Below are 27662 nucleotides of genomic sequence, written 5' to 3'. Positions count from 1 at the left end.
TATATATGGAAGAGAACAAAAACAAAGGGCCTACACATGTGATATCATCAGTGATGTCATCAATGACATTTGTGATGCCATCTGTCATGCCCTGGGTGTTAGTGTTAGCAGTGCACAGTCGGGCGGGCACGTATATATGCTTAGCCTACCATAACTGGCAAATTTCAGGGGTTTTTCGATTTTACCTAGAACCATAATGTGCCCTTAACACATTTTTTTTTACTGAATTTCATAGGTTTTTAGTAGTGCAACTTAACCATAACGTCTCTTTAACAACGTTTTTTTTACTGAATTTCATAGGTTTTTAGTAGAGCAACTGACCCATACCGTGCCTTGTACAAAATTGTTCTAGTAAATTCAATAGGTTTCTAGTAGTGACACGTAACCATACCAGTTACGAACATTTGCCTTCACTGCACACCTTCCGAAGAATACCACATGATGATATGCTGGCGCACAGCATGGTGACGTGTCCGAAAACCCATATACAATTCACAATAAGATATTTGCCTCGTAGACAGTGTGGAGGTACATTTTGTGCTGCTGTGTGAACATGCAACCGCAACATTTTCCGTGCAGAACTCCAACACCTAATCGTACACAGCTTATAACAACATAGTACACAGCGCATACTTTTATTAAAACTGTTATTCATCTTAAAACGACATTAGCTAAAGCCATCCCTCCTCCCCAAAAAACACCAGTAGTGCTGTGAAGAAGCAGCTGTAGAAACACTGGCCCCAGCTCACAAATAACACACCTACTACATTTTCCACCTTCCACCTACCCCTCCATATTACTGTTTGCTGCCTCTTTCCTCAGTTCCGTCCGCAACTTTTGGTCATAGCTATCCTTCCAAACAAAAGCCATCCATACACAAAAGGAATGTTTCTTGGGAACCCACCATTCACAGTCACAAAAAGGAATGGAAAAAAAAACGCATACACTGCATCTGCTTTATATTTCGTAGTAAAGTACATAGACACAATAATATTTTCAAACAGTTCCATTTATAGTTTCTGGTATGCTAATGGGAATATTGTAGTGTTCATCCTCCGTTCCAGGGACTGGAATGGTGGACAAAGTGCCAGCAGGGCCAGTTATGAGGGCAATGGAACCGAAAGTGCATAACGAGGTCTCTGGATCATTAAACCCCGCTTCCATTCCTAAAATGGGGGATGCAAGCCATTTGCAATGTACATTTCCAAAGCAGTAACCCGTGGTATTAAAACAGATGATTTTGTGTCTTGAAGCGGGCCGCCTCTGGCGTCCCGCTTTAAGAAAAAAAATCCTCTTCCAAGATGGCCACCATATAAAGGAAAGCCGGGTGTTGCATACATAGTCCTTCTTCGCTTTCCATTGCAGTCAAGAAATTGAAACTGTGTGGCCATATTGCAATGCGCACATTTTTATTCCCATTGAAATGTATGGTTATGTGCAACAATTTACCACAAAGCCAGTCCCAGGTGGATATTGCCACTGTAATGCTATCTTTTCTCTGTTCTGGTCATGGCCAGTAGCCACATTGCGCACATCATGACCTTATACCATGACCCCGACACTGTGGCCACTACCCATAGGTACAGCCTACCCCTCAGCCATTGAAGTTGTAGTGTTGTTTTTTATTGAAAGAGCGACACTTGTCAAACACCAAAACACTGCAACATCTGCAACACAAGTCTTTTCGGGCGTTACCAATCTGCCGTAGACACATTTTCAGTAAACGCACAAAGTTTTTTCCCCAAAACTGTCAAATGACTGCCCAAATGAATTCTCATATTATGTGTGGAAAAAAATCCCAACAAACTCTGTGGCCTCAATCGCAATCATGGCAGACAAATTGAAACCATGAGCATTAGAACTCACCTGCGTACACATATTTTTATAAGGTGTCCAGGTAGAAAGGTCAGAAGATAAGATTGTACTGAGGATGCAATCATGTATGTTTGCAGAAACGTTGATGTAGCACAAACATTTGCAGTGTACCTTACCTCATTTTTCCTCTTTGACAAACATACTAAATCTGACAGCAGAGCGTGTCCATCCTGTTCTAATGTTTGCCATTGCTGCAGCTGCCTAACATAAGTGGGCCTGACGTCAATAAAACATAATGACCACCCTTGACCGTCACATAACCAAACCTAGTGATATGCAGTACCTTTGTCATTGACGATCCTCTCCAGCATAGGCAAATGCACTCATAAGCACCTACGTGCCGTGACGCAGCACCTGAAAATTAACACACAGGAATGTACAATGTAGCACGTGCCATTTTGAAGTAATGAACTCGTTTTTTAAAGAAAGAGTAACATTTTTGAATTTCTAAAATACTTTTATTTCACAATAAACTGTGCACGAACATCGGAGTAATCCCATTGTCAATCACATAATAAATTTGTTTCTTCGGTCGTTATCGAAAATGTTAATGGTGAAGCACACGTTGTTTTTTTTCCAAACACAAATTATGCGTTTTCGATAAAGCAACCCCTTTGTTTCCACAATGATTGTCAAAACACCGCCATTACCTTTTGGCTACAACACCGTAAAAGATGTTATGTTACTCCTAGTAGACACTTCAGCGTACGGACAAAGAGGGCCTGCGCGATCATCCCACAGAATTATTACGGGCAGGCACCCGGTCACCAGCAACTGCATTTGGCGGCTGAAGAAACCATCACTCGGCAACTGGAAACCATGACATGCACAGTATGGAAGGAAGTAGCTGGTCGGGAAAGTGTAAAGAAAACACGTATCAATAACCAACCTTTACCAAACAATTTTAAAAAAAGACAAAAAGAACATAGGAACTAAGACACAAATCGAAGTTGCCATACAAAAAATGTTAAGTAAATAGTAGGTTTCAACATGGGTAAAGCTAGTGACAGGCTACAAATGTCAACAATTTCCATTCTCTATAACTTTAAAAAAATGACAACTATACACAAAGATACTATTGCAGCTACCAAGGCAAAAGTAATGTGCAAGCATTTGCAAATGCCACCTCGTGATTTCAGAAAAGACCAACAGAACTTGCAAAGTGATACAGCTACGGATATGGCCAAACATGACATTTCAAAGGGAAAAAATTAGCGTTCAACAAAGGTGAATGAACACATAGCCTGAGAACGCGGACAATCTGCACTCTCGGTAAGGGGGAAAAAAATAACAACTGCATAGAAAGGCAATACATCAGTAATATTGTCAAAAATAATGGTCTGGTAATATAAAAATTCAAACTCAGTGCGGTGTACAGTCTTCAAAATTCAACTTACATGATATGTACCGCCTGCATTGGTTTAGGTGAAGTCAGACAGCAATGTTTTTGGCTCAACAAATCTTAGTGAAGTGATATTTCATGTGCCTTACAAATGTTTTTGAAACATAACCTTATAAAATGGAATGTGTTGCAAACTTTCACGCCCTCATTCTTACTGTTTTTTCGCTCAAGCTCAAGGTAAAAAAACAATGGACCCTTATGGGTACAGTATGCATGGCCCTACTGTGCTGGAAACCAAAAAAAGCAAATCAAGTGACCTTCACTCAGAATGCAAATACATTCTCACTTTACAACAACATATTAGAATCCATTCATGAGAATCGCTACTCCCATACACGTGCTGAACCACTGTTGGCAGCAAATAGTGCATGTGGCTGTCTCAGATTTTAAAATGTAGGACGCCAGTCTCACAGTAATAGTATTGTTAAAGCGTTGCAAGACAGACAGAGTGATTCTTCGCCGTATACTGAGCATCTACTGCCACTGTACCGTATGATTTTGGTGACATGAAAACACCACTTTTTGACTTACTGCTGCCACAGCCCATCCCAGCCTCAGTAACGCTCACCTTCCGAAACAGTGTTGCATAAGTGTAACAAGTGCAAAGCTGGCTGCGAATGTATGTGTTAGGGGCGATGTCCGCGTACACCAAAACACGAACGAAAGATGGGGCCACAGCGACAGAATCTCATGCACTTCACGCTGTTCCACAACCAATCAGTAAAGGGGCCACATGTCTGTGGACATGGAAGCCGCCCAAAAAGTGCTCTTTCTATGGAAGCAGCAACTGAACCGTAACTGCACAGCCACTGATGTGGCTGTGTTATATGCTGTAGTCGTTGTGTCCAGAGCCTACAGTCTTGAGTGTGAGGCCATAGATATTTTAATGTATGGGTGTGCAATATGTAAAAACCATAGTGGCCTATAACTCCAGTGCTTATAGCTTTGTTTTTGGGTGCATGGCCTCCGGTTCTGGCCACAACCACCACAGCATATCACATCAATTGTGGCTTTTAACTGCACTACATACAAGTTTGGTCTTAGGTGCATGGCTTTTGACCATGCATCCAAGACTCTAGGTCCTTCCCACAACCACCTCCTTGATGGTCGATAATACGGGTTATGCTGGAGTGGTTGTTGCCAGGCCCTAGAATCTTGGGTGTTTGTCCATACATATTTTAATCTATAGGTGTGCAGTGACAAATAATTGCAGTGCTTATAACTTTGTTGTTTGGTACATGGCCTGGTGTATCTATAGCTGTGATATGCTGAAGTGGTTGTGCCCAGAGGCTAGAGGCTTGGGTGTAAGGGCATAAATAGTTGAAGGTGTGGGTGTATAGTGTATGAAAACCGTTGTGGCTAATAACTCTGCTCATAACCTTTGGCCATGCACTCAAGACTCTAGGTGCTGGCCACAACTACCACAGCATATCGCACCCATAGTGCCTTATACTTTCTCTACCTATCAATTTCATCTTGGGTGCATGGTCTTTGGCCATGCAACCAAGACTATGGGCCCTGTCCACAACCACCGCAGCATATCACCCCCCTGGTGGAGTATAAATGAGGAGCACCCTCATACTAATAAAAATGTTAAGTACGGCATGTACCCAATCTTAATGTTCGCTGACACCACGCGTGTCCTTAGAATACTTTCAAGGTGTCTACGCACTGCATGGACTGAAGTACTATCCTTATGAGACCCCTCATTTTCAGTACTTACAAACATTCCGGACAAGGCGGGCATAGGGAATACATCATGAACACAGTTTTGGAAACAGCATTTCGTCTCTGGTCGCCGCCGCGCTGTCAGTGGATCCAAGATGTCGGCGCATCCAAACAACCTGACGCAAATCACGGCTCACTGCAGCCAATCGGCGGAGACGTTGCATGTCCACAGTCAAGACGTCAGCCCCTTAGGCAATCGGTATCCTGTCCGCACAGCGAACAGGGAAGTGTGACCGCGGAGCGGACATAGATATCACTACTTTTTAGAGACATACTTTTCGATCGTTTAAAAGGAAACTACTGGACGGATTGTCACCAAATTTATAAAAGCACGCTTTCGGGACCAAGCCCCCGCCCCCTGCCGCAAACTTGGTGAAAATCCATCCAGCGGTTTGGCCTGTAGGCGTGCGCAAAGTTTTTCCCCCATTCAGTCTATGGGAAAAAAAGATGTTTTGGGCCCCACCCTGCAACTTTTCCCCCCCTGGACCAAACCTCACCAAACTTTGCAAACAAATTCAGAGTGGGCCATATACATTTTTTGCAAAGTTTTGTGAGGATTCGTCTAGGGACGGCGGAGTTATGAGCCGCCCAAAGATTGCTCTTCCTATGAAAACAGCAACTTAACCTACTGTGGCTGTGTAATATGTGTGATATTGCATACATCTTGAATAAATTGCCAGTTGTGGTAATTCAGATACTTTCCTAAAAATTGTTCTACCATTTACTCGGTTGGTAAAATTGTGTAATAAGAATGAAAGCACTCTTAAAATTTGACTGAAAGATTATTTTCAGTGACCATAGGTGTGCAAAGGACGGGAGTGTCCATGAAATATGAACACTTTGTTTGTTCTGTACATATGCTACAGACCTTTGATACCAGAGTCGGTTATTTATCCCTTGCTTGCACCCTAAACATTAACGAATTCTGTAAGAGCTACGTCATAGCTCTAAATTGATGAACAAATAGAATACTAATGATAACATTCTCAAATTGTGAATCGATGGTTCAGAGTGGTCATCTCAATGGTTTACAAAACAACCCAGGTTGAACTGGTTCCCCTTGCTCAGGGTCAATGCACAAGGAGAATATGAGCCTCTCATATGCTGAGTGCTGTGGTGTTGCTCTGTCAGACATGTGTTGGTCTGCCACCTGTGTCTCCCCAGATGCTATATATCTTGTGCAAATGTGCCAAAGGACCCATTTTTGATATGCCAAACTCCTTTCTTTGTGAATACCACAATTCAATATGCCATGGGTTAGCATTGCCTTGTCTATGTGTGGTTGAGTTCCTGGAACTAAATATCTCCTACTAATTAGTACACATTGTCTGAGATTTATTCCGTTCACAGCTGCCATTTGCGTGGTCTCTAGGGACTCTGGTTGATCTGAGAGGATGGATTAGGTTCATGGGGAGAGTGGAAACATGCAAAACAGATTTGCTGCTGTGTTGATGAGCGTAGCGTGCATGTACCTGGGTACAGTGTACAGGTCTGTACAATATGTAGGACTGCAAAGAGCAAGGGAGTGATGCCATTACTTACTTGTAATCTTCATGCACCGAGTCCAGTCTTTCTCGCCCCGTCATTTTATCCCAATGGGAGATGGAAATTTGACATGAAGTTGCTACTTTAGGACTTCATAGAAAATGTGATTGGTGTGTGGGCCATTTATATCCTCCTCCGAGAAAGGATGAGCCAGCGGTTGTGTTTATTAATTTAATGATTAAATAATGGAAAATGGAAATTGAGGAGGAACCCTCAATTCTGAAGATTGGAACAAAGAAGACTGGATGTAGTGTACCAGTACGTTATTAGGCAATCATTTCCATTTATTTCAAATGCCATTGCAAACCACCAGTGAAGCAGTCCTTCAGCTGAGCCCCTCTAAAAAAATGTTTTTAAGTCCAGAAAAATGCCCAAAAAAACTAACATTTGTTATGAAGCCAAAAAGTGAGTAACTCCCTCTGATGCACACCGTTTAAAATAGGACTTCCTCGAGGCCATTTTTATTTTCCTCAATTTTATTCTCTCGGTTCAATTCCCATGGCCAAATTTGAAGTTCTACAAGTTCAATTTCAATTGTCTTCTCTTTTGTACTCAGACTTTAAAAAAAAGAAATAGAAGAAGAATTCTACCTATATTTTTGTACCTAATAATCGATTTCTGTTTCCTTGCCATGGAAGCTACTCACAACCAACATGTTAAGCACGTAAGTAGTTTGACTGCCAAAAACATGGAATGCCTTCTACATTTCTAGGCTTGAAAACGGTGTTCTGCTGTGTAATAAGGCCATCATAACGAAAGCGGTGCGCTTCCAGTTGACTCAGCACCATAATAGACTGCCAAGAATTAGGAAGCGCACGAAAGACTGCGCTGGGTTTTATATACATTTTAACCGGTAAAACAACCTCTTCCATTCTGACAGAAATGTTCACTACAGCCATTAGGCTGAGAGCAGGGCGGGACCTGCGTAGGCAGACAATCTGGTATTGTTTGTGGGCGCTTCCAATGAGAGGCCTTTTACTGGCTATCAACAGTGTACCTATCGCGTCCTAGTCTTTCAAACAACTGACAGATTTATCAGCGAATAAGCTGTGGAAACCGACCCCCGTCATAACTCAAGTGCCGCCCCATCCAACAGCCGTCAGCCACTGTTTAGAAAATGGCCGCACCTTATGAGTGACTATGATTGGCTACCAGATTAGAGAAACTGGCAGTAGTCATGGCCAATGAATGCATACTTAATGACAGGTCTGCGTGTAGCAGCCAATAGGCTTGTCCTGAAGGTGGGGCATGTGCTTTGACTGGGCCTGTCCCCGCCTCTCCAGCAGCCGGCAGCTCAGTCGGAGAATGGCTGCCGCTGCGTGCGGGGCCCAGAGTCACCGAACAGCTGAGCCGCCCCCTCCTCAGCAGACGCGCACCCGGAGGCGGGCGGACAGCCGGCGGCGCCAAGCTGCCCTTTTCTTTCTTACTAACATCTCTCTAGATGGGCGTCCTAATGGCCCGCCGCGCGCACCACCCCCGCCAAGTCCCCCACGGGTGCTCCCAGCCCTGCTCCTGCCCCCCCAGGACAATGACGTGTTTCACAGCCCGACCGAGGGCCCTGCCTGGGGGCTGAATGGTTTCCCAGAAGGACCTTGCCCCACGCCTCCAGGACCCCCACCTTTGGCCAGCAAGAATGGTACCCCACATACTGGGGGTCTTCTGCACCCGGGTGGCCTGAACTTGGAGCTCCAGAGGCAAAGGTAAGGGGGCATCTGGGGAAGGGCAGGGGTGTTGGTTAATATGAGTGAGTTGAGCGTGGAACTGAAAATGGGATGGAGGTGGTGCCGTGTCTTGGATGTTACGTTGTAGTATGAGGGGACTATTGTGGAATGCAAATGTTGGTCGTAAAGTTTCATAGTGTATTGCTTGGGCTTATAGGTCCCTGTGTTTGGGTCATTCGTATTCGCTGGTTGTTGATCTTGCCTTGGTTGTCCAGGAATAGTAGATTCTCCAGTATAACTGCAGATACCCCTGACTGGGGATCTGGGTGGCAGAAGACATACTTCTCACACAAATGCCTTGAACATTTTGTTGCCCTCCCAACGCACCACTTTCTTCTGTAGGCTTCAGTGGGCTTGCCTGCACAAGAACGCTTTTATCAACATTACAAAATATAGTAATTCCCATTGACTTTTCAATGTGGCCACCTTCCAAGCACATCTGTTTTCGGCTGCCCAGAGAGTCGGTTGAGAGGTACGAGAAGATCTTCTGGTGGTGGAAGATTCTGCGGTGGGGGCGTGGGTATGGATCTGATTGTGAGGGTTTCCTGTCCACATGGAGTAATGGAAGGTCTTTGGTGTGTAGTGTACTGGTGGCCCTGAATCGAGGCTAGTTTTCTTATGGAAGGTGGCAATTCAGCTGGAGTTCTGGGGTAATGGGTGATACCATGGGACAGTGAAAGGGTTGGTGGACTGTATGGCCTGGAAAGAGGGGGGTGGTTTAGGGTGGACAGTTTTCTGGATGTCCCAAAATGAATGGGCCCCCTAGCAGCCCTCAGCACGTCTAATGGTCATTTCTGCCGTTTTATGTGGGCAGTTCGCTGTAATTATATGGGAAATGATCGCACGTGGAAGATCTTAAGATGCTGAGGCATGTTGGAAGGCCCCTTGTGGGTGGTTTTCTGGTGACCCTGGTTTCAAAGGGTTGCTTGCTATCTAAGAACTTATTTTACCCACAAAGCGTTGTTGGAGGGACTGTTCATTCCAGCTTTAGGGGTGATGGTGCTGCAGAGGTGGGCAGGGATGATCCTCCATTGTGGCAGTTGCAATGGGTGGTGAGGGGGCTTCTTGTAGATCAGATCTGTGATGCAGAGATTGTCTAGTAGTTTCTTTAGATGTAAAAGTGAATTGTTTTAAATAGGTGTTCTTGCATTGTGTGGCCTGTGCTCATGTCTGTCCATTTTCTTTGCTTCTAATGGTTGTCACCTCCTAGGATTTTAAAGCTTGTTAGCTTTTAGTGTGTATTTTCTTGATAAAGTGCTATGGACTTCTGATCACTGATAGCGTCCATCCACTTTTCTCATGCCTTGGCAGCTCATGTGTTGACTGTGTGTGGTGGGGGGTCTCTGGGTACAGAGCCTCAAGCATGTAGGGCTTGGCTTGTGCCTGGTTATTGTGTCCCTTCAGGGTAATCGGGTGGCGTTTTATGGCATGGCGTTCTGTTTCTGGGTTTCAATAACTTCGCTTTTTCCTCCTCTTGACACTTAGGGTACAAACGTGTTCACATCTTTACCGTCAAAAAGAGAACGTCGTTTTCTCTACGTCACGCGCTTTTCTTCAGCTGTTAAACAATATTTAGTGGCAGTTGATCTCTATAATGTGGTACAGTTATCAAGTGTTCTTTCACCTTGCCTGCTGTACCTCGCATATAAATAGCTATTCTGTCTTCGGCCTAGTATTGCTCATAGTAACTCCCTCCACCCCACCCGCAGCTCTCGACCAGTGAAGTTATTTTCTTCCATGTGCCACTTTACAATCAACAAAAACCCTTTCGTTGGAATTGTTTTTTCTGTTGTGCATGTCTCTAATTTAGGTATCGTTTCTGGTCACAAATATTACTGTACATTTTATTGACTGTTTTCCGGTTTTGTGTCTTTTTTTTTTTATAGTCTAATGGCCATAATCCTTTTATCGGGCCAATACGTGACTAGGTTGTCCTTGCATTCCTTTGCAGATGGGAATATGACCTAGTCTTTTGACAGCTCCCCCTGGATCTGATTGCTCACCACCCTCTTCCGAAAATAATGGTTGAAATGTAAAGAAAAAAAAGCACACTATCCTTTAAATCGTCTGCCGATTTAAAGGATAGTGTGTTTTTTTTTTTTTTCTTTACATTTCAACCATTATTTTCACGCCCTTAAAGGGCAGTTCTAATCTGGATGGTTTACGGCTGTTGAACCAGGCGTGCAGTAGCTGTGTGCTCGAGAAAAAGGGCACATGCAAGATGTATTGCCTGAGAGAATTTGGAGCTCGGCACTGAGTCTAATGACAGTTTTGTTTCATTGCTGACATTGGTTAAAGGAGTGTGCTCTCCAGACTAGGAGAAATATTCATTCAGAAGTCCGGTACGGCCACTTTTTTTGTCCTTCTGTAGGAAAGTAGAGCTGAATGTGACCTTTGAGAATTATCCTGGCTCTGCGTGGTGACAAATGACCAGAAGGGTGGATGTGGGTTTGTTTCCATCCACCTCCTCACCTCCCACTACTGGTACATTTCCATGGAGTTATTCCCTAAATGTAGGGAATGCCCCAGGCTCTGATCGGGCATAGTTTACGGAGCCCAAAGCAGCCCTATCATGAACCACGGGTAGAGTACCTTTGAATATAAATACATATTTCCCCCTAAAAGAAGCCTGAAACCACCGCCCCGCTCTCTTGCTAAAATTCTTCTTCTCTGGGGAAAGAACGGCGCATCGTCCACCAATCTTGCTATCCTTGAAGGGAGTGCGTTGCTTAAAACTCTTACTAATGGCATCAAGGAGTGAGCTTTGCCATTTGGCTTTATCCTGTCTTCCTTTTTTAAATATGGGAATAGCTGGCCTACAGTATGCCAGAAGGATACCCTAGAATACTGCGGCATTAAACAAACTGGAAAGGACTGCCACCCAGAGTTGCTAATCTGTTTATTTTTGGAGCCATGAATGAGCATACGGAAGGAAGAGGTGTAGGCGTGGCATCAAGGTTACTAGGATATTTCTCATGGAGAGGAGTATGGGGGCAGGGCCCTGTTTGCTGCTTCAGTTCTTAAGAGCAGGAGCTGATCCATAGGTTATCATCCTTTTGTTTGCCTATGGTGCTCTGCTGTTGTCATAGCCCTAAAACGGCATAGGAAAGCTGAGGAACAGCCGTGAGTCTTATTGTGCAGCAAAGGGGCTTGTGACTAATGGCTCTAAACTAAGATGATGGTATTGGGTTCAAGGCACCATCTACTGCAAAAGATAGCCGTGGTGGGGAGAGGATCCCTTTGGACAAAGTGTAATGGTTTTCGCTGCAGATTAGATTTCCGCTAGAAAACAGCAAGCTCACCTTGAAGTGGGGGTCAGGGGAGGTCTTCTGCAGTTTAACAATAAGTTTGGGGTCCATCTGTTTTAGCCACGATCAAGACCTGTAACTCTATGGCTAACTCGGATGCCGTCTGAGTGCATTGTAGGAACATGTCAAGATGGTCTGTTTACACGTAACTGGGATTTCCTTTTCCAAAGCACTGCTAAGTGCTTTGCATCCTCCTAGACTTTTCTGGTATAAGGAGGATTGTAGCCGATTAGAAGGGAGCCACCTTAATACATGCCTTCTTTTGGGCTTGATCATAGGGTGCACAGTTTACAAGGTCCATTTCAGGGTTTGAAATAGTTTGAGCAGGCGCTTTCTCTGGGAACTGGGTGCTATTAAACCGCATGCCACAAATCTAATTTCCTCAACTTTGTATCCTTTTTAGGTTTTATCCATTATGCATCAAAATTTGTTCTAATGCTTCTTAATACATGTTCTAGGTATATGTACATCTACCTTGCCCCCCCTTGCCCATTTGATCTCTAACTTAACTCCTAACTTCCAGTTTTATGCTGATGACGCGTGACTCTACTTCAAGATTCGCCCTCTCGCCTACTATCCAGGCATGGTGCCCTGCTAATGACTTCTGCCTTTAATACCTCAAATGTCTCCAGAGCTCTGGTCCTCTCCATGCTGGACTACTGCAACAGCCTCTTGCTCAACCTACTTAACTTCTTCCTTCGCCCCCTTCTTATCCTTGGCCTCCAGCCATGGCACTGCATCTTTCAGCCCTAAAATATCTCCACTTGCTCGTTTGCTGCAAGGATTAAGTTCAAAACCCTCTGCATCATCCACAAGACTATCTGGGGCCTGGGACTCCGCTACATCCAACTCTCTCTCCCTAAAAACCTCCCTGCTAGAGCCCTTCGCTCTTCTAGCTCCAACTCTCTGCAGATCAGATGCTTCTTCAAGCTGAGAGTGGGAGGTAGATCTCTCTCCACTGGTGCCTCCCAGCCCCTTTCAGACTTGAGCCTCTTGAGCCCTCCTCTTCTCTTACTCCTTCCCTCTCCCTGCCCCCGCCTCTTGATGACTGGCTGCCTGGATCCTTCCGATTCTTACAGGGAGCAGGCTCTCCCCCTGCACTGATCTCAATTTGCCCCCCACCGCCTCTGAACCTGCACTTGCCCTTCTGGACTCCCTCCCCCCTGCACTAGCCTGATTGGGCCTGAATCCCCTTGGCCCTTCCAGCCCTGCACTCTCTTCTCCTTGGGCTCTGTCCACCTGGCCTCCCCATGCCCTCTTAACCCTCTGTGCCCCCCCTCCCCTGCACTTGCACTGTGGGATGAACTGACCCACTAGCTCTGCCCTGCGACATCACCGTGTGCTGGTGGCACCAGAACCAGCAAAATGGCCGCAAAAAGCCCTATGCACGCTGAACCTATGAAAATTGCACCGTGAAACCAGAAAGTTGGCTGCCAATCTACTTTGCCTGTGTCAGTGGCGGAACAGGAGATCACACTGCTGAAACCTGTCACTGTGCTGCCCACAGAGTGCAAATGGAAACTTCATGAAAGGCAGTGCTTTATTGCAAGGAAACCCAAAGGTGCTCTGAAATCCTTTTTTCCTTGGCTGCTGAAATTACAAAATAATGGTTAAAAAAAAAAAAAGATCAGTAAATGTCCAACATCCTTGCTGGGTGTTACCCATCACTTAATTTAAAGAATTAACAGAAGCACACAATGTCAGGAGAAGCAGAAGCCATCATAAGAATATCCGCATTAAAGAGTGTGCTTGTCTGTGAAAATCTGTAAAATATGGGCGCAGTATCGTCGGCCACCTGTATGAAAGCTGTCATTTAATTACACTGGAAGCTTAAACTTGCGCAGTTAAAATCAAATTGTTGGAATTAAGTGACTTGGCATCAAAAGCAATATAGGTTGAAACTATTTAATCCCTGTTTTTAAAAGACTGGAATTGGAGATCTGTTTGCCTGTTTTGAAAAATTGTAAGTTTATTTTTCAATTAAGAAAAATTTAACAATTGACGTTAAAGTAAATCTGGTGCCAGCTAAAGAACTACAAAGCAAATTCCACAGCTTGCCCGCAACAAAAGTTACTTCCCTTCTGCTCTCTGGCCCAGGAACTCACATTTTGGTGTTAATGAAGAGGGGATGGGATTTGAGCTGCTTCTCCTGGGAGAGACAATGGACTTCCTTGATTGAAAAGATATGCAGATGCAAGTGTCAACAGAAGCCCCTGCCAGAGGAAAGAGCTGGGGATTGATCTTGAGCCACCAGAACTTTGGGGGCGGGGACAGACAGTTGTGTTTGTTCTTAAAGTACAGAAAAGTATATTTTTGAGAAGGACTGACAAAGGACTGTGCAAATTTGTAAAAAAATTGGAAAATTACAGTATTGTTAATGTGACATTTCTAGTCACGTTTTAAAAGTACTCGGGACTCTGTGCTATGTACAGGGACATGACTGCAGAAATTGTGGTTTTTGTAGCAATTGTATTGATGCCAGAAACATAAACCTTCATATGATTATGCGCAGATATCATGTGCACATATGTGTAAAATTGTGGACCAATCTGACATTGGGTACCAGACCAAAAGTGCAATAAATTGCCAAATCTAGACCTAAGCTCTCCCCGCGATGGGGCTTGGAGGAATACTTGCGCCACAAAATCTGTGATATAAATATGCTGTCGCTATCAAGTTTGTAAAATTTGTAAATATGCATTATAGGAAAAGTAGATTTCATGTGCAGAAGCGAAGGGGAGGTTTTCCCTGGATCATAAAACATATTGTCATGATGACACTTTTTTAAATGTTTTTTTTTCTCTTTTGAAATCAAGAGAGGAAATACCCTAACCAATAGAATACCTAGGGGTGTGCCTAGTAGAATTCAGCATGCCCACCCCTTTAGGAAATACATAAATAGAGACAGCTTAGGACCTAGAAACACACACATTCACCCACCATCCGATTGCTGGTGGAGCACTTTGCAAGAGAATCCATATTCCAGACTCCAGAACTTTGAAAGCAGAAAGGCCCATTTCCAAAGCTGAACCATTCTCAGCTTGGCCTTTTAAAAATCTTGAAACCAGATTTGACCCCAGATTTCTAAGGGGAACTAAAAGAACAGCCGGTCTATGCTGCTTTCTTGCTCAAAATTATTGCCAGAACCTGTAAGATCCAGTCCAATCCCACCGTTCAGTGTCAAGAGTGCCTTGCTGATTGCAGAGCCAGAGCGCCTTGAATCCAGTCTGGTGTGCTAGCAGAATTCCAGTCCAGAAATCTTTGACCAGATCCCTGGCTGGTCCATTCCAAACATTGGTAGTGAGTATCCATAGCATAGGATTGTCACTGGCATATGTATTCTCCATAAGGCATCCTATCCAAACCCATTCTATTATATCACAAACTGCATTGTAGAAAATCTTTTTCTTACCTCAACTCTTTCTCTCATCCCTAAAGTCCTTTGCTAATAGTAGTGTTAAAATAATCTTTGCACTAATATATTTCTGAAGAAAGGCAAGCGTCTCAGCAGGCCAAATCAACCAGTGATATCCTGGGCTGGTGGCTGCACTGTCGTGTAGTTTGCAGCTTCATAGTCTACCCCTAGTGTAAAGAAATCTTGTTTGTCATTTTTGAAAAGCACATCTTTCTTTTGCAAATTTTGACTTTCTGAAAAAAAACGACCTCCGCAAAAACCTTCATAACTTCGTTACCGTGTATGCTAGAAACGAAGTGTCCACTTGAAGTTAACATCCTCAGCTTTCCATTAAACCCAAAACCGCATCCCAACTCCTAGTTATTCCGCAATCGTGCTTACTGCGCGCGGAAAAGTTTGCAGCACATTTTTTGTTTGGCTCAAATCTATCACGTGTGAAATAGCTGTTCATTGCTTCTGACCTCAGAGTTGTTTTCAACCTGGTAGTTACTCAGTAATCATTGCTAGTGTTTGTTTGAAACTATACAAAGCGGCTCCCACTAGTATTGAAACCATTTTTAGTGAATTAAATCCATTTTCGGTGTTTTTACCATTCCATGCAAAGCCAACTTTAACCCATTTTGACAAGTTTGCAATCATTCCTGTTTTTCTCTGTTTGCTGGGGGGGAATTGGGATTGATACTCCTTTGTTGAATTCTATATTCCTGAAACCTGTTTTCTCTCCTTCCATCTCTTTATATTGCATATTGGGGGGATTGGGTAGTGTGCAGGGGGAAAGAGTAATCTCATTGCATTTTGATTGAACCCACACAAGTATTCTATGCTGCATTATTTTCCTATCATTACTCCGTGTGATTAAAGAGATTTAGTGTGACATCACCCTATTGGTGATCATTGTATATAACCATTAAAATAGTGTGTGTGTATACCACTAGGGTTTTAAAGTCATGCTTTATTTGAAAAACATAGCTTTGCATTGTCAGCTACACGAACCAACAGCCCAAACCAAGATGGCTAACTACTGTTAGCTTTGGCTTATAAGTCACCTTCTTTTTGTTTTTCACTGAGGTGGGTGTGCTTTTTTTATAAAAAATTAACTCCCTGCAGGTGATGAGTGACTGTGAACAAGCCACTAGGGAGTGGTGAAACACGTCAGGCTTGAATACTCTCACTGGGAGAATTTTCCTTTTTTTAAACGCTGCAAAATGAAATAAAGGTTGTTTTACACATTACAACCGAAGTCGCAGTGTTTGCTACTGGCTTTCTGTCTAATTTTTATATTAATGGAACACTTGTTGTGGAGTGCTGCTTGTTTGGACAGTTTTTTGTGGATGCCGTTCACATTTCAAAGATTTTCACGCTGACCACGTTGCAGCGCGGAGCAGCACCGGCGCTTCATTATTGGATTTTATGCGCTTGGAAACAATTCGGATGTGGCTTTTTTTTTTTTTTTTTTTTTGTTTCCTAAGCAGCAGCTGGGATCTTGCTTAAAGGATCACGTATTACATTCCATTTTCAGTAGCAGTTGGGAGGGGAACGCCGGAGGCAGCACGATCTGACAGTGTCGGAGGACGCAGGAAGAAAAGGCTGCTTTGGTAAGTACTCGAAACAACTTGCTTATTTACTGAAACACGATGGCTGGTGAATGGAAATTGCAAGGTCCCCCACAAAAGGAAGCGTGTCGCAGTACAGTGACTTGAAAGTACTATTTAGCGACCACAACCCATTTGGATGTGAATAGTGTTCCATCAGCAAAATAAATAAATTAATTTTACATTTTTTCACGGATACCATTGGCATAAAAGAGTGGATTTTAAACTCTACCTATTATGGCTTCCCAGGCCAGCAGAGAGGCAGCAAGGAAAGAACAGGCAACTTCACTGCTCAATGAAACTTTACCAACAGTCAAACAAAAGGATTTACCTAAAATAAATAAAACAAAGGACAATAATGAAATAACTTTGCTGAAAGACCTAGAAAAGTTGTAGAAAAAAGAGATCTCCAAATGGTGGGAAGAGCACTCTTTACAAAATTATCTAGATGTGGGGAGAATACCACGTGGGTTACGTATCCTCACCATACCATCGTTTGAGGAACAAGATCCGATAATGTTGCAGGAATGGGGCGATGCAACCAATCATTGTTCCAAAACATTTTTACAGTTGTTGGTCAAATATGCAGGCAACGATCGAGAGAGAATTTTGCAACAGATTGCAGATTTGGAAGGAAAATTGAAAACCGTTAAAGAAACAGAAGAAGGAAAAAAGCTTCATACAAGCATTGTGACAGGACTACATTACTCTGAGGAAGAAATAAAAATAATGAAGCAACGGAAATTCCTAAGGGATAAAGGTGATTATGAGCAAGGTTGAGTCTATACCTTTGCACATAGATTTGATCAAATTCGACTGAAGGCAAAGGAAGTACTAGTGGCCCCTTTGGCTGAAAATACTAATCCTCAAGAATCCGCAGCCTCTACGTCGGAGTCGGACGTGACTGAAGGCGCAGAAGATGAGCCAATCATACGCCGGAATTTTTTTAGAGGAAATGAGACTGTTGTGCCAAGATGGACGAACAAAAAAGCTAGAGGGGGGGCCCGCAAACACCAAGGGACAAGGTGGAAGAAAAAAACGAGGAGGGGGCAGAGGGGCAACAAATTCAGACAACTCTCCGCCATCAAGATTGCAGTGCTCTGGAAAATGAGATGCCACTAAAAAACACCATCTGATCATGTTCTTACCACAGAAGAGGAACAAATTTTGAAACTGGGGCTGAATTTCTGTCCACTTGCCGGTTTCAACTATGTGGAAACTAGGATAGATTTGGACAGATTTATTCGCAAACTGCAACTCTAAGTTTTTTGCCACTTCTATGTATAAGAAGAAACCAAAAGACATTTTGGAGGGAAAGACAGAAATCACAATTGCGGAAATGGATACCCTGATAATTCTAGATCTAGAACAGGAGTCATGCGGAAAACAGCGAGTTTGATACTAATTTACAAAGACTGGGGATTTGCACAGACTGGCCATCTACTAGTAAGCTCCGATGCAAATCCAAATTTAATCCGTTAAATGCTCAGAATAGCCACATCAAAGCTTTTGCGAATGTAGTCATAGATGAATTAAAAGAAGAGAGAAGAAAAACTCAGAAAACCCAAAAGCAACCTGTCGAAAAAACAAAAGAAAGTATTAACTGAGATTGTTAAGCTAGATAAATATATCATAAAACCAGCTGATAAGGGTTGTAATATAGTTATCATGAATAAACAAGACTACATCACTGAAGCTTATAAACAATTGAATGATGTAAAATGCTATGAACGACTAAAAATTAATCCCATTAAGCAATTGGAAAATGATGTATGGACTTTCGTAACCAGATGGCAAAAGGCAGATATTCTTGAAGAAGAAATGGCAAAATTCTTATTTTCCAAGAACTCTATAACTCCGACCATCTACTTCCTCCCTAAGATTCATAAGAACCCTCTCAAACCACCTGGCAGACCCATTGTGACATTGTGTGGATCACTCTTGGAGAATGTCACAATTTATAGACGAGGTTCTTTGCACTTTTGTTACCACACTACCATCATATATTAGGGACACAACGGATTTCTTGTTGAAAATCGACGAACTTCCCTGGGAACCGACCTATTTGTTGGCAACCATGGATGTCGTGTCCCTTTATGTCTATAAAACATGAAGACAGGATTTCTGCTTGCCAATACTTCCTCAACACAAGATCATTAAATCATCTACAGCACTCTAAGATGATTTTAGAAATGATCGACATATGCTTGAATGTTTTAATTTTCAACAATGAGATTTTCCACCAAACGAAAGGGACTGCGATGGGCACGACCTTCGACCTTTGCACCATATGCGAACTTAATGATGGGATACTGGGGGAAAAAACTACAGTATGGGCTGAAATCAACGAAAAATATAGTGAAAAAATTGTGTTGTGGCTTTGCTACATCGACGATTTGTTTGTAATTTGGGACGGCTCCGCGGAGCTGTGGTGTGAATTTGTGAAAGTACTTAACATCAACAATGTAAATCTCAAATTTACGGAACAACACAACCGCGCATCTATTATATTTCTGGACGTGGAAGTGAAAATTGAGGAGCAAGTCCTGCCTTTACAAAAAAATCACAGGTGCAAACGTCCCACTACACTCGCACAGTGCCCATCCCAAGACTCTTCTATGGAGTATTCCGTATGGAGAATTTATCCGTATCAGACGGAATTGTAGCAAAATTCAGGACTTTGATCTAGCCAGTAGGGTAACGGCTCATAACTTCCTACAGCAACAGTACCCAAAAAAAATGATTGAAAGGGCATATCTAAAGGTCCGAGAAATAAACAGACATACAATGTTAACAACATCAAAGAAGGACCTAGCAAAAGAAGAGGAACAAAACACCACCAGACTAATTTTAACATTTGGAAGCCATGCCAGTATCATCAAGCGGATAGTTAATAAGTACTGTAATGTACTAAAAGCTGATAAAGATATAGGTGGGATGCTACATAACTATCCTGATATCACCTATCGCAAAAGTGCCTCCATCAAAGACCGGTTGGTGAAAAGCTATATGGCTGTTGAAAGAAGTGATACAAATACCAATTAGCTCTCCTCAGGAGCTGGCTTCTTTAATTGTACTAGATGCAAGATTTGCAAATATGCAGAGAATTGCAAAAGTTATGAACATCCTATATTGAAACATCCGGTTTTCATTAACCGACTCACATGTGAAAATGCAAGTTGAAAGTACGTATCTTGCAACATGTGAGAGCCATTGTTAACAAGGACTGTTCTTACCCCATGGCCAAACATTTTTCAGAAATGCATAATGCTTACCCGGCTTATCTTACGTTCTTCGGCATACATAAGGTTATTCCTGGTCCCAGAGGCGAAGACAATGAGAAAATACTCCGTCAAGAAGAGACTAAATATATTTTAGACTTTGAGAGTAAGACGCCTCTGGGCCATAACATTGATGAGAAGCTTTACACCTTCCTGGGGACATAAGCATTACATTGACTAGGATATGAGACCCCAAGTAGCCCACATATGTGTATAACCTTATATAGTAACTTTATATGTTTGATTTGTTGGTGTGTTTCTATTTTTTCCTTTTTTACGTATCACTTTTTTAATCTTGTATTTTCCTTGGGGTGACTTGAAATTTGATCTAAATTCTGAACTGGTCGTGGAAAGTTATAAGCGTGGCTTTTCTTTTTATGACTCATTGATTGCAGTATAGTATTAGAATGAGGGAACTTCGACATATCTGTCAGACTACTTATTGTCTTTTGATTATGAACATAGGCTCGATTAGGGATTGTGACATTCCTTATTTAGAGTTTGCATTAGGTATCTTAGAACACCTTCTTTTCTTTAACCTACCGTGCAACATCACTATGTTGAAGACCTGGTTAATACACAATTGATAACATATATAGAAATTTACCATAGTAAAGGTACTATTAGAGATAGATAACCAGTATGTGATATTCCTAGATATTTTTGTGTTTAGCGTTATATTAAACAAGAGAAACTTTTTTAACATATTGAAGTATTTTAGAAATTGTCAAAAATGCACTGTGCATTTTATAATATGACATTATTTCTCTTTTCACTGTGAAAGTATTATAGGAACGCATTTTTTTGCACACAAGCACTATGCACTTTACACTCTTGTAACAATTACTATGTAACGCGAAACCGTTATCATGTACATACATCCAAATTATGTGGGTGTCAAGTATTTATAAGAACTACCTCGCTTCAGGAATAGTCTTTACAAGATTATATAAGAACATGTCGTCATTGTCCAGGTACTTTTACAGAGAAGAGAAGATTGTACACTTTTCGCTGCCTTTTTTCACATGCAAATTCGATAACATTACGTTTTGAAAAAGTTGATATGGATGTCTAAGAATTATCATTTTCTTTCCCAATCAACTGTTACTATACATATCTGCGTATCCCAAAACATAATACTGCAACGCCATGATTTGTATGCATACCAGTAGGGTTTTAAAGTCATGCTTTATTTGAAAAACATAGCTTTGCATTGTCAGCTACACGAACCAACAGCCCAAACCAAGATGGGTAACTACTGTTAGCTTTGGCTTAGAAGTCACCTTCTTTTTGTCTTTCACTGAGGTGGGTGTGTTTTTTTTTTTTTTTATTTTTTTTTTATAATTTTATAAAAATTAACTCCCTGCAGGTGATGAGTGACTGTGAACAAGCCACTAGGGAGTGGTGGAACGTTACATTATAAAAAACCAATAAATGAAATAAAATGTGTTACCAGTTGCCCTGGTGTGCCAATTATAGCTCCTGGTTGTAGTCAAGGTAGCTTGGCTCTTTGAAGCAGTAGCTCAATAGCCCCCAGCAATTTAGAACCCCGCCATTTGCTGGAGGCAGTGGCCCTGTGGCGTATTATCCCAGCCTTGATTTAGCAACAATGGGTTGTTCAGTACTGCCCTTTCCCGTTTATGGGATTTTCCAACCTCTATTTTTATGGCAGACCTGAAAATTAAAGCATTTGGCGGCCATGGATATGATCAAGTGGGGGATTAGCCAGTTTAACCCTAAATTGGGGCTGCACTACAATCTTGTGTGAAGAGGGGCAGAATACATTTTTGGGTCGTATGTATCTCCAGAGATGCTTGTGTAGCTTAAATTAGGTATATGTAGTTACCCGTAAAACTCAAACTGGCTAATGGGACAGGCTTGAACTCCATGAATGCCTTTGTTCATGTGGATGTGGCTCTGGCAGGAATCTGTGCAAGCTCTATTCCCAATTTAAGGGGTCCAAGGGCAGTCGCACAAGAGCCACTTATGTGAGCATTCGCAAGTGCGTTTTATAGTCTTTGCCAGTGCAACCCTCATGTGAAATGTATGCATGCAGGCAGTGGAAATTCTTACTGGGTGATGGCTGATAACATTTACAGGAGGGGCTCATTAAGGGGTAGTCCCGTATAAACATTCTTGACAACACTAAGTGATGTACATATTAAGCTTCTTGGTTTACTATAACTGCTGTAGCCGACGTGTTTCGACCCGAGAGTGTCTTTTGCAAGGTTATTAAAACTAGTCGTCCTTTCTCATGATTTTCACTTTGCTTCCTGTTAACTGAAGGAAGCCAAACTATCATCGTTAAGTCATCTATATAGTAAGTATGCTTTTTGCGTAGATTGCTGCGATTCTTTTTTTCTGTATCGAGACACAAACATGTAGGTCCTAAAGTGTAAACTACGCAGCATGCCGAACTAGGCATCAACTAAATGTATGACCCATCAAGAATGAACAAGGAGTTCATGTACATATAAACACATATCTTAACGTTTTGCAGAATACACATCGAGGTGGGTTTTTAAGTTTGTTTCAATAAAGCCCAGAATGTGAAAATCACCCTATTTATACCCAACTATATAGATGATTAGATGAAGAAACTCAAACTAGAAGCTTACTATATACATACCACTAAGTGTTTTCAAGAATGCTTACTCCTTAAAGGAATGGTTCGGTCAGAAATATCATTGTCCCTGTGGTTTGGCCATGTGTTTTTAACCATAATTCGATCGTACAATCATTTCCTATGCACCTTACCCGAGTTTTCGTCTCTTGAACGCAAGCGAAATCAGGCAGCAGGGCGTGGCCATCTTGTGATAATCTTATCACTTGCTGTATCGCCCTGGGTGACCTGCGTTTGCGGCACTAAATCATATCCCCCGCCCATGAGCCTGACATCACTAGACGCGTACCGCCCATTTCACAACACCAAAGCACGTCTCGTGTCAACATTCTCTGCGCCTCTGCTAATGACGTGTCGCCATGGAAAAGGCAGGAAGCCTCTTTCCTCTAAGTATAAACGGACCGTTTCGCAACACACAACAGAAGATTTTCTATTCCATTCCTCTCACTGTATTTCTTTGAGTATTCTGTGACTCGTTTCTGTGCTCTGGTCAGCTACCTTTGTTGCTTGTAGCCCGTGTGAACAGATGCCAGTACCACCGCTGTACGAGCCTGAGTATTCCGAGGAGGAATTACTGGAAAGAGAAAGCTGCGTAAACTATGGGGATTTGGACAACAGTTGGGTGGACGTTTCAACCGATGAAGAGCCTGGGCCCAGTCGCATGGACGGTTTTCCACCTGGTGTACCTGCAATCGGTGCACGCTAATGCCAACCGAGGTGGAAACTGCTGCTGCCGCCGAAAACTCTGGATGCTTGTCCTACATATCGCAAGGCGATCCACAGCCGCAATGCATTACCTAGCTGCCAGACTTCACGGCAGTCTGCCTCACACGGTCCGTGTTGAGGATTTGATGGTGCTTATGCATGAACTTCGCAACAGTTCGGCCTCGTAATCCAAGTAACGAGTAAGTATAGCCTGGTTGTGATGCCACTACTATTTCATGGGTGTCCCCTATGTTCTCGTAACTTCAATACATCATTGTCATATCAGTTTAGCCTTGCAATTCTCAGTCGCATAAAAGTCGTTCAATATTGTGCAGTGTCTAGTTAGCATTTGTCCTGGCAATAATGTGATTGGATACAAGATTTGTCATTGACCACTAACGTTTAATACACCAACCTTGGTCATTTAATAAGTTTGTATCTTTCTCTTGCACAGGTGGTACCGGCTGGTGGCCTTATCGTTCGTACACATGTTGGCTTCATGGGAGGCTTGGACACCGTATTCGAGTAATACCCGCCTGTGTCGTTTTACATTCGACAAGCTTTCCCCAGTGACAGCGGTCACTACAGGGGATTTTCCCTCGCTGAGCTGCAACTAGACCTTTACAATGTTTAGTATTTTTGTGCCATCAAAATAAGAAACCAAATAAAACACATTTTTTTATCATTGGTTGTTTAACTTTTTTAAGTGAATCAAGTGTCTCCATTCCGCAGTGTTCTGGTGCCTTGTCTGCACACCCCCGGCCCATCCATCCATCCCTCCTCCACTATCAAAGGCAGTTCGCACCAATGGATGTGCGCTGCCATGGGGTGCTGTCCGGGGCGCAAACGGGCAAGGTGCCAAACACAATGTACACTTCAAAAGATATCTTGCGCCCAGAGGCCATTCTTCACATGGCCTCCTCAGAATCCATGTCTCCAGGCATGCTCCCCTTCAAGCAGGCTGCGCCCCTGCAATACACAATAACACAACATGTACACGTCGTTCATTCACAAAAACACCCATTTTTGTTTTTCTTTATAAACCACTTGATATTTACCATGCGAACATCTTTGAGCACTGCAAGTCAACTCTTGAACATGCTACTCTGACCGTTTGGAGCAAACTCGTCAGTGTGCTACGTGTGAACATCTCTGTGTTCTCCTGCCAGCAATTACTCTGCTTGCCGAATCTAACTGTTTGTCGGTCAAGATAAGGGCATGTATCCTAATCATATCTCCTTCATTTGTAAATTTTATATCTATTTCGAAGTAACGTACTCAGTAGTGCTATGTTAATTTGTCTCATTGCTATTGATTTTAGTATCTTTTGTTATGTTATCTATCAATTTTCATCAATGTCAATTGGCAAGGTATTGCATCCTTCGCAGAGCGTGTCTATAATATAAGCATGTTTCCTTTTCGTGCACGATAGAACATTCGAGGGATGAGTTACATGTTCTGATTTCCAACACATCAATGAATTGTTTGTGAAATTTATCCAATAATACAGCCGCACACGCTGCACTGGCTTTGCTGTGGTGCCCAAAAGAAAGCGTGCAATGAACAATGTATGGTCTAATCATTCATTCTCACATGCTTATGCAAAATAATTTTCTAATCAGGTTGACCTTTATTTTGCAGAATTTACAACAATGCCTGCATGTTATATTTTCGGTTGCCCTTCGAAGATCCATGACAAATCCGAAGGCATTACAATGCGAGTATTCCCTAAGACTGTTAATCGAAATAAGGGAATCGGTCAGACATTGCGGATATCCACAGGAACAGCTTGAAAGTAGTCAAACAAGTCTTGGAGGACAAGAGGGGTCATCCATGCCGCAGCTGCAGCCTGCACTTCAACCTTGATCTGTATCACGTATCCTTGTACACAAAGAGGAATCCACTGAGAACAACTCGACAATTGCTACCAAACACAATGTTTTTCGTGGTTTGATATTGATATGTACCTATGTCTTTCCAAATTTGTGTCCAGTTTCCAATATTTTCATCCTTGCTGTGTTTCAGGGAGATGCTGAAGTGTCCACTACAATAACATCCTTCTTAGTAGATCCAGTGCCAGTGGTATGGGTCTTCACAGTTCAATTGGACGAGATAATCTGATCATATTTACATATCGTGTAATTGTTTTACACAATGTTTCATTCGTACTTTATTATTGATGTGTACCTTGTTGTCTTTCCAAATTGTCTGTCCAATTTCTGATATTTTCGTCCATACTAATGCAAGTACTGTGTTTCAGGGAGATGCTGAGGCGTCCTCTACAATTACATTATCCCTTGAAGTTGTTCCGGAACCAGACCTTGCAGTTGATCAGGATGCAGAGGTAATGAAAGAAAGTCGTTCTAATTGTATGTGTAATGCAAATGACTTATATGGATTTTTATTATTTATTTTTGTTAGGGATGTATACAAGATCCGTATATTGAACCGGAGGCACATGGATCTGAGTCGGTGCGCCAGCTTGCTGATGCTGATAGAGTAAAGAAGGTTTCAAAGAAATAAAAATAAGGTTAGTTATAAACACTTTATATTGTTGGCAATTGTTTTGTGCCGAGGCCTTCATTATGTTTTTTTTAATGTAAATTGTACAACACTGTATGTATGATTTACACTGAACATCCCTTTTCCTATCTGTCCTGTAGTTGCCCGATGGAGTACGGACTATGCAGACACAGACAGCGATACAAATGACAGATGCTGCTTGCCAAACTGTTTTCACCATGGAGGAACTATTAATTGAAGCGCGGCGTGTTCACACTTGGATGCCTATGTCCAATGGCCAGAAAATGAATTTAATATGACCGGCGAATCCAGCAAAGTGTTTTTGGGCCATTGCTACAATGCGCCTGCTCTGCCAGAGGAAGGTGAAATTGAATTTATAGATGCTAGTTTAACATGACTAGATGAGCACTTGACACAATGGACACCCACCAAAAAAATGCCCCCCAAAAACAGTCCACATTGATTTTTTCTCCTATCCATGGTCAAGGAACAGATGTTGAAATGACAGACAAGCATCAACACTATTGACCGACACAGACAAAGATATTGACTAGAGTATGTCCACAACGGTTCTGTCCGAAACAACAGTGTTGCCGGATGACAGTCTAATAAAAGAGGCCAAATACATAGTATTTGACAGCAGCTTGATGGAGCTTAAAGATGCTGAACTGTGTGCATTCAGTGTGAGGGGAAGTATGTGGGAAACCATTAGTGAGCGTGACACGTCTAACACAAGGCAGTAACCTCAAAATACATGCCAAATGTGGAAAGTCACATAAAACATTTTCAGGTCCGCTCAACCGAAGCTGGGGAAACTGCCAGCTAGCAATCTACTGTGTGCAGCAGATTTACTTTTCAGTGGCTCTAGTTTCAGTAAGTTATCAAATTTGTTAGTTTGTGGGACTCCCTTTTTTTCTAAAACACAGTACTACCAATATCAATGTGATTATCCATTCCCTGCCATTAGTGAAGCTTGGAAAATTGAACAATTGGCTATTAAAACTAAATTTGCTGACAAACGGTTCAGGCTAGCCGGCGATGACGGTGTGACAGCCCGGATTTTCTGCTAAGTACTGCACCTACCATTTTCAGGACATGGAAAGCAAGAAAATTGTGTTTGGTGGTCGTGCAGGTGTCCCAATGTAAATCCTCAGTGGCCATGGAGAAACCTGGTTTTGTAAAATCAATGGAAGACCTACAATCGAGGGGAATGCAAATCGGCCTCATAGCCACAGAGGGACACGTTTCAATAGCCAAGACAAAGGGAGCAGTATCCAAATACATCAATTTGATGTATGCGTGTTGCCCAATCAATCAAAAAAAAGTTCTGAAAGTGTTTCACAATGGTCCCAGTCTTTCAGCAACCATCTTTGGTGGAGCTCCAAAACATGTGGTGAGTCTGTGGAAAATCTACCTGGAAAAACGGCGCGCTCTAATGCACCACTGTTCCAACATTCACCACTGGACAGAAAACCAACATTTCCACCAATGTGAACATGTCCCTTTGTCCCCAGAACAGGCACGGAAGAAGTGGTTGATCCCATCGTCACCTCCACACGAAGCCCTTGAGAAGAGTGTGTTTGATAAAACTCTGAGATCTGAAGGGACTCACAGAATTCTGTCACACTGGAGATTTGGAGATGTTCCACAATATGTGCCTAACGTACAGGCCAAAGAGATTGCATTTCGGCATCCAAGGGATGAAAACAAGGACTTTACTAGCGGTATTAGCGCATAACGAGAATGTAGGCCTAGAAAACAATCTAGGACTGCAGGAAATTTAGGGATGCTTTGCTACAATATGGCCTTTACGAAGAGAAGCAAATAATGGAATTCGGTTTTTATTTTTTTAAAGATCTTATTGTTAATGTCGTCGAGATGCATACTCGTGGAATTTGGCACAAATCTGTTCAGAGCACACATACATTGCCAATGTGCCATGTC

At 42.5% G+C, this 27662-nt stretch overlaps 1 protein-coding gene across 2 annotated transcripts in view; it reads left to right on the top strand.

The window, feature by feature from the left end:
* The first annotated feature begins 7820 nt into the window (after positions 1-7820).
* The window catches only part of CABLES2 (Cdk5 and Abl enzyme substrate 2), a 419982-nt gene continuing 400140 nt past the window's right edge, over positions 7821-27662 (top strand). For both annotated transcript variants that reach the window (XM_069650746.1, XM_069650745.1), the window contains exon 1: positions 7821-8250. In XM_069650746.1, the coding sequence (XP_069506847.1) occupies positions 7856-8250 (395 nt within the window). In that variant the 5' untranslated portion in view covers positions 7821-7855. The remainder of the gene's footprint in view (positions 8251-27662) is intronic.

The sequence above is a fragment of the Ambystoma mexicanum genome, chromosome 3p (genome assembly GCF_040938575.1).
Source record: "Ambystoma mexicanum isolate Mex_15411 chromosome 3p, UKY_AmexF1_1, whole genome shotgun sequence".
Lineage (NCBI taxonomy): Eukaryota > Metazoa > Chordata > Amphibia > Caudata > Ambystomatidae > Ambystoma > Ambystoma mexicanum.
The sequence above is the reverse complement of the archived record's forward strand: the minus strand, read 5'-3'. Positions and strand labels throughout refer to the sequence as shown.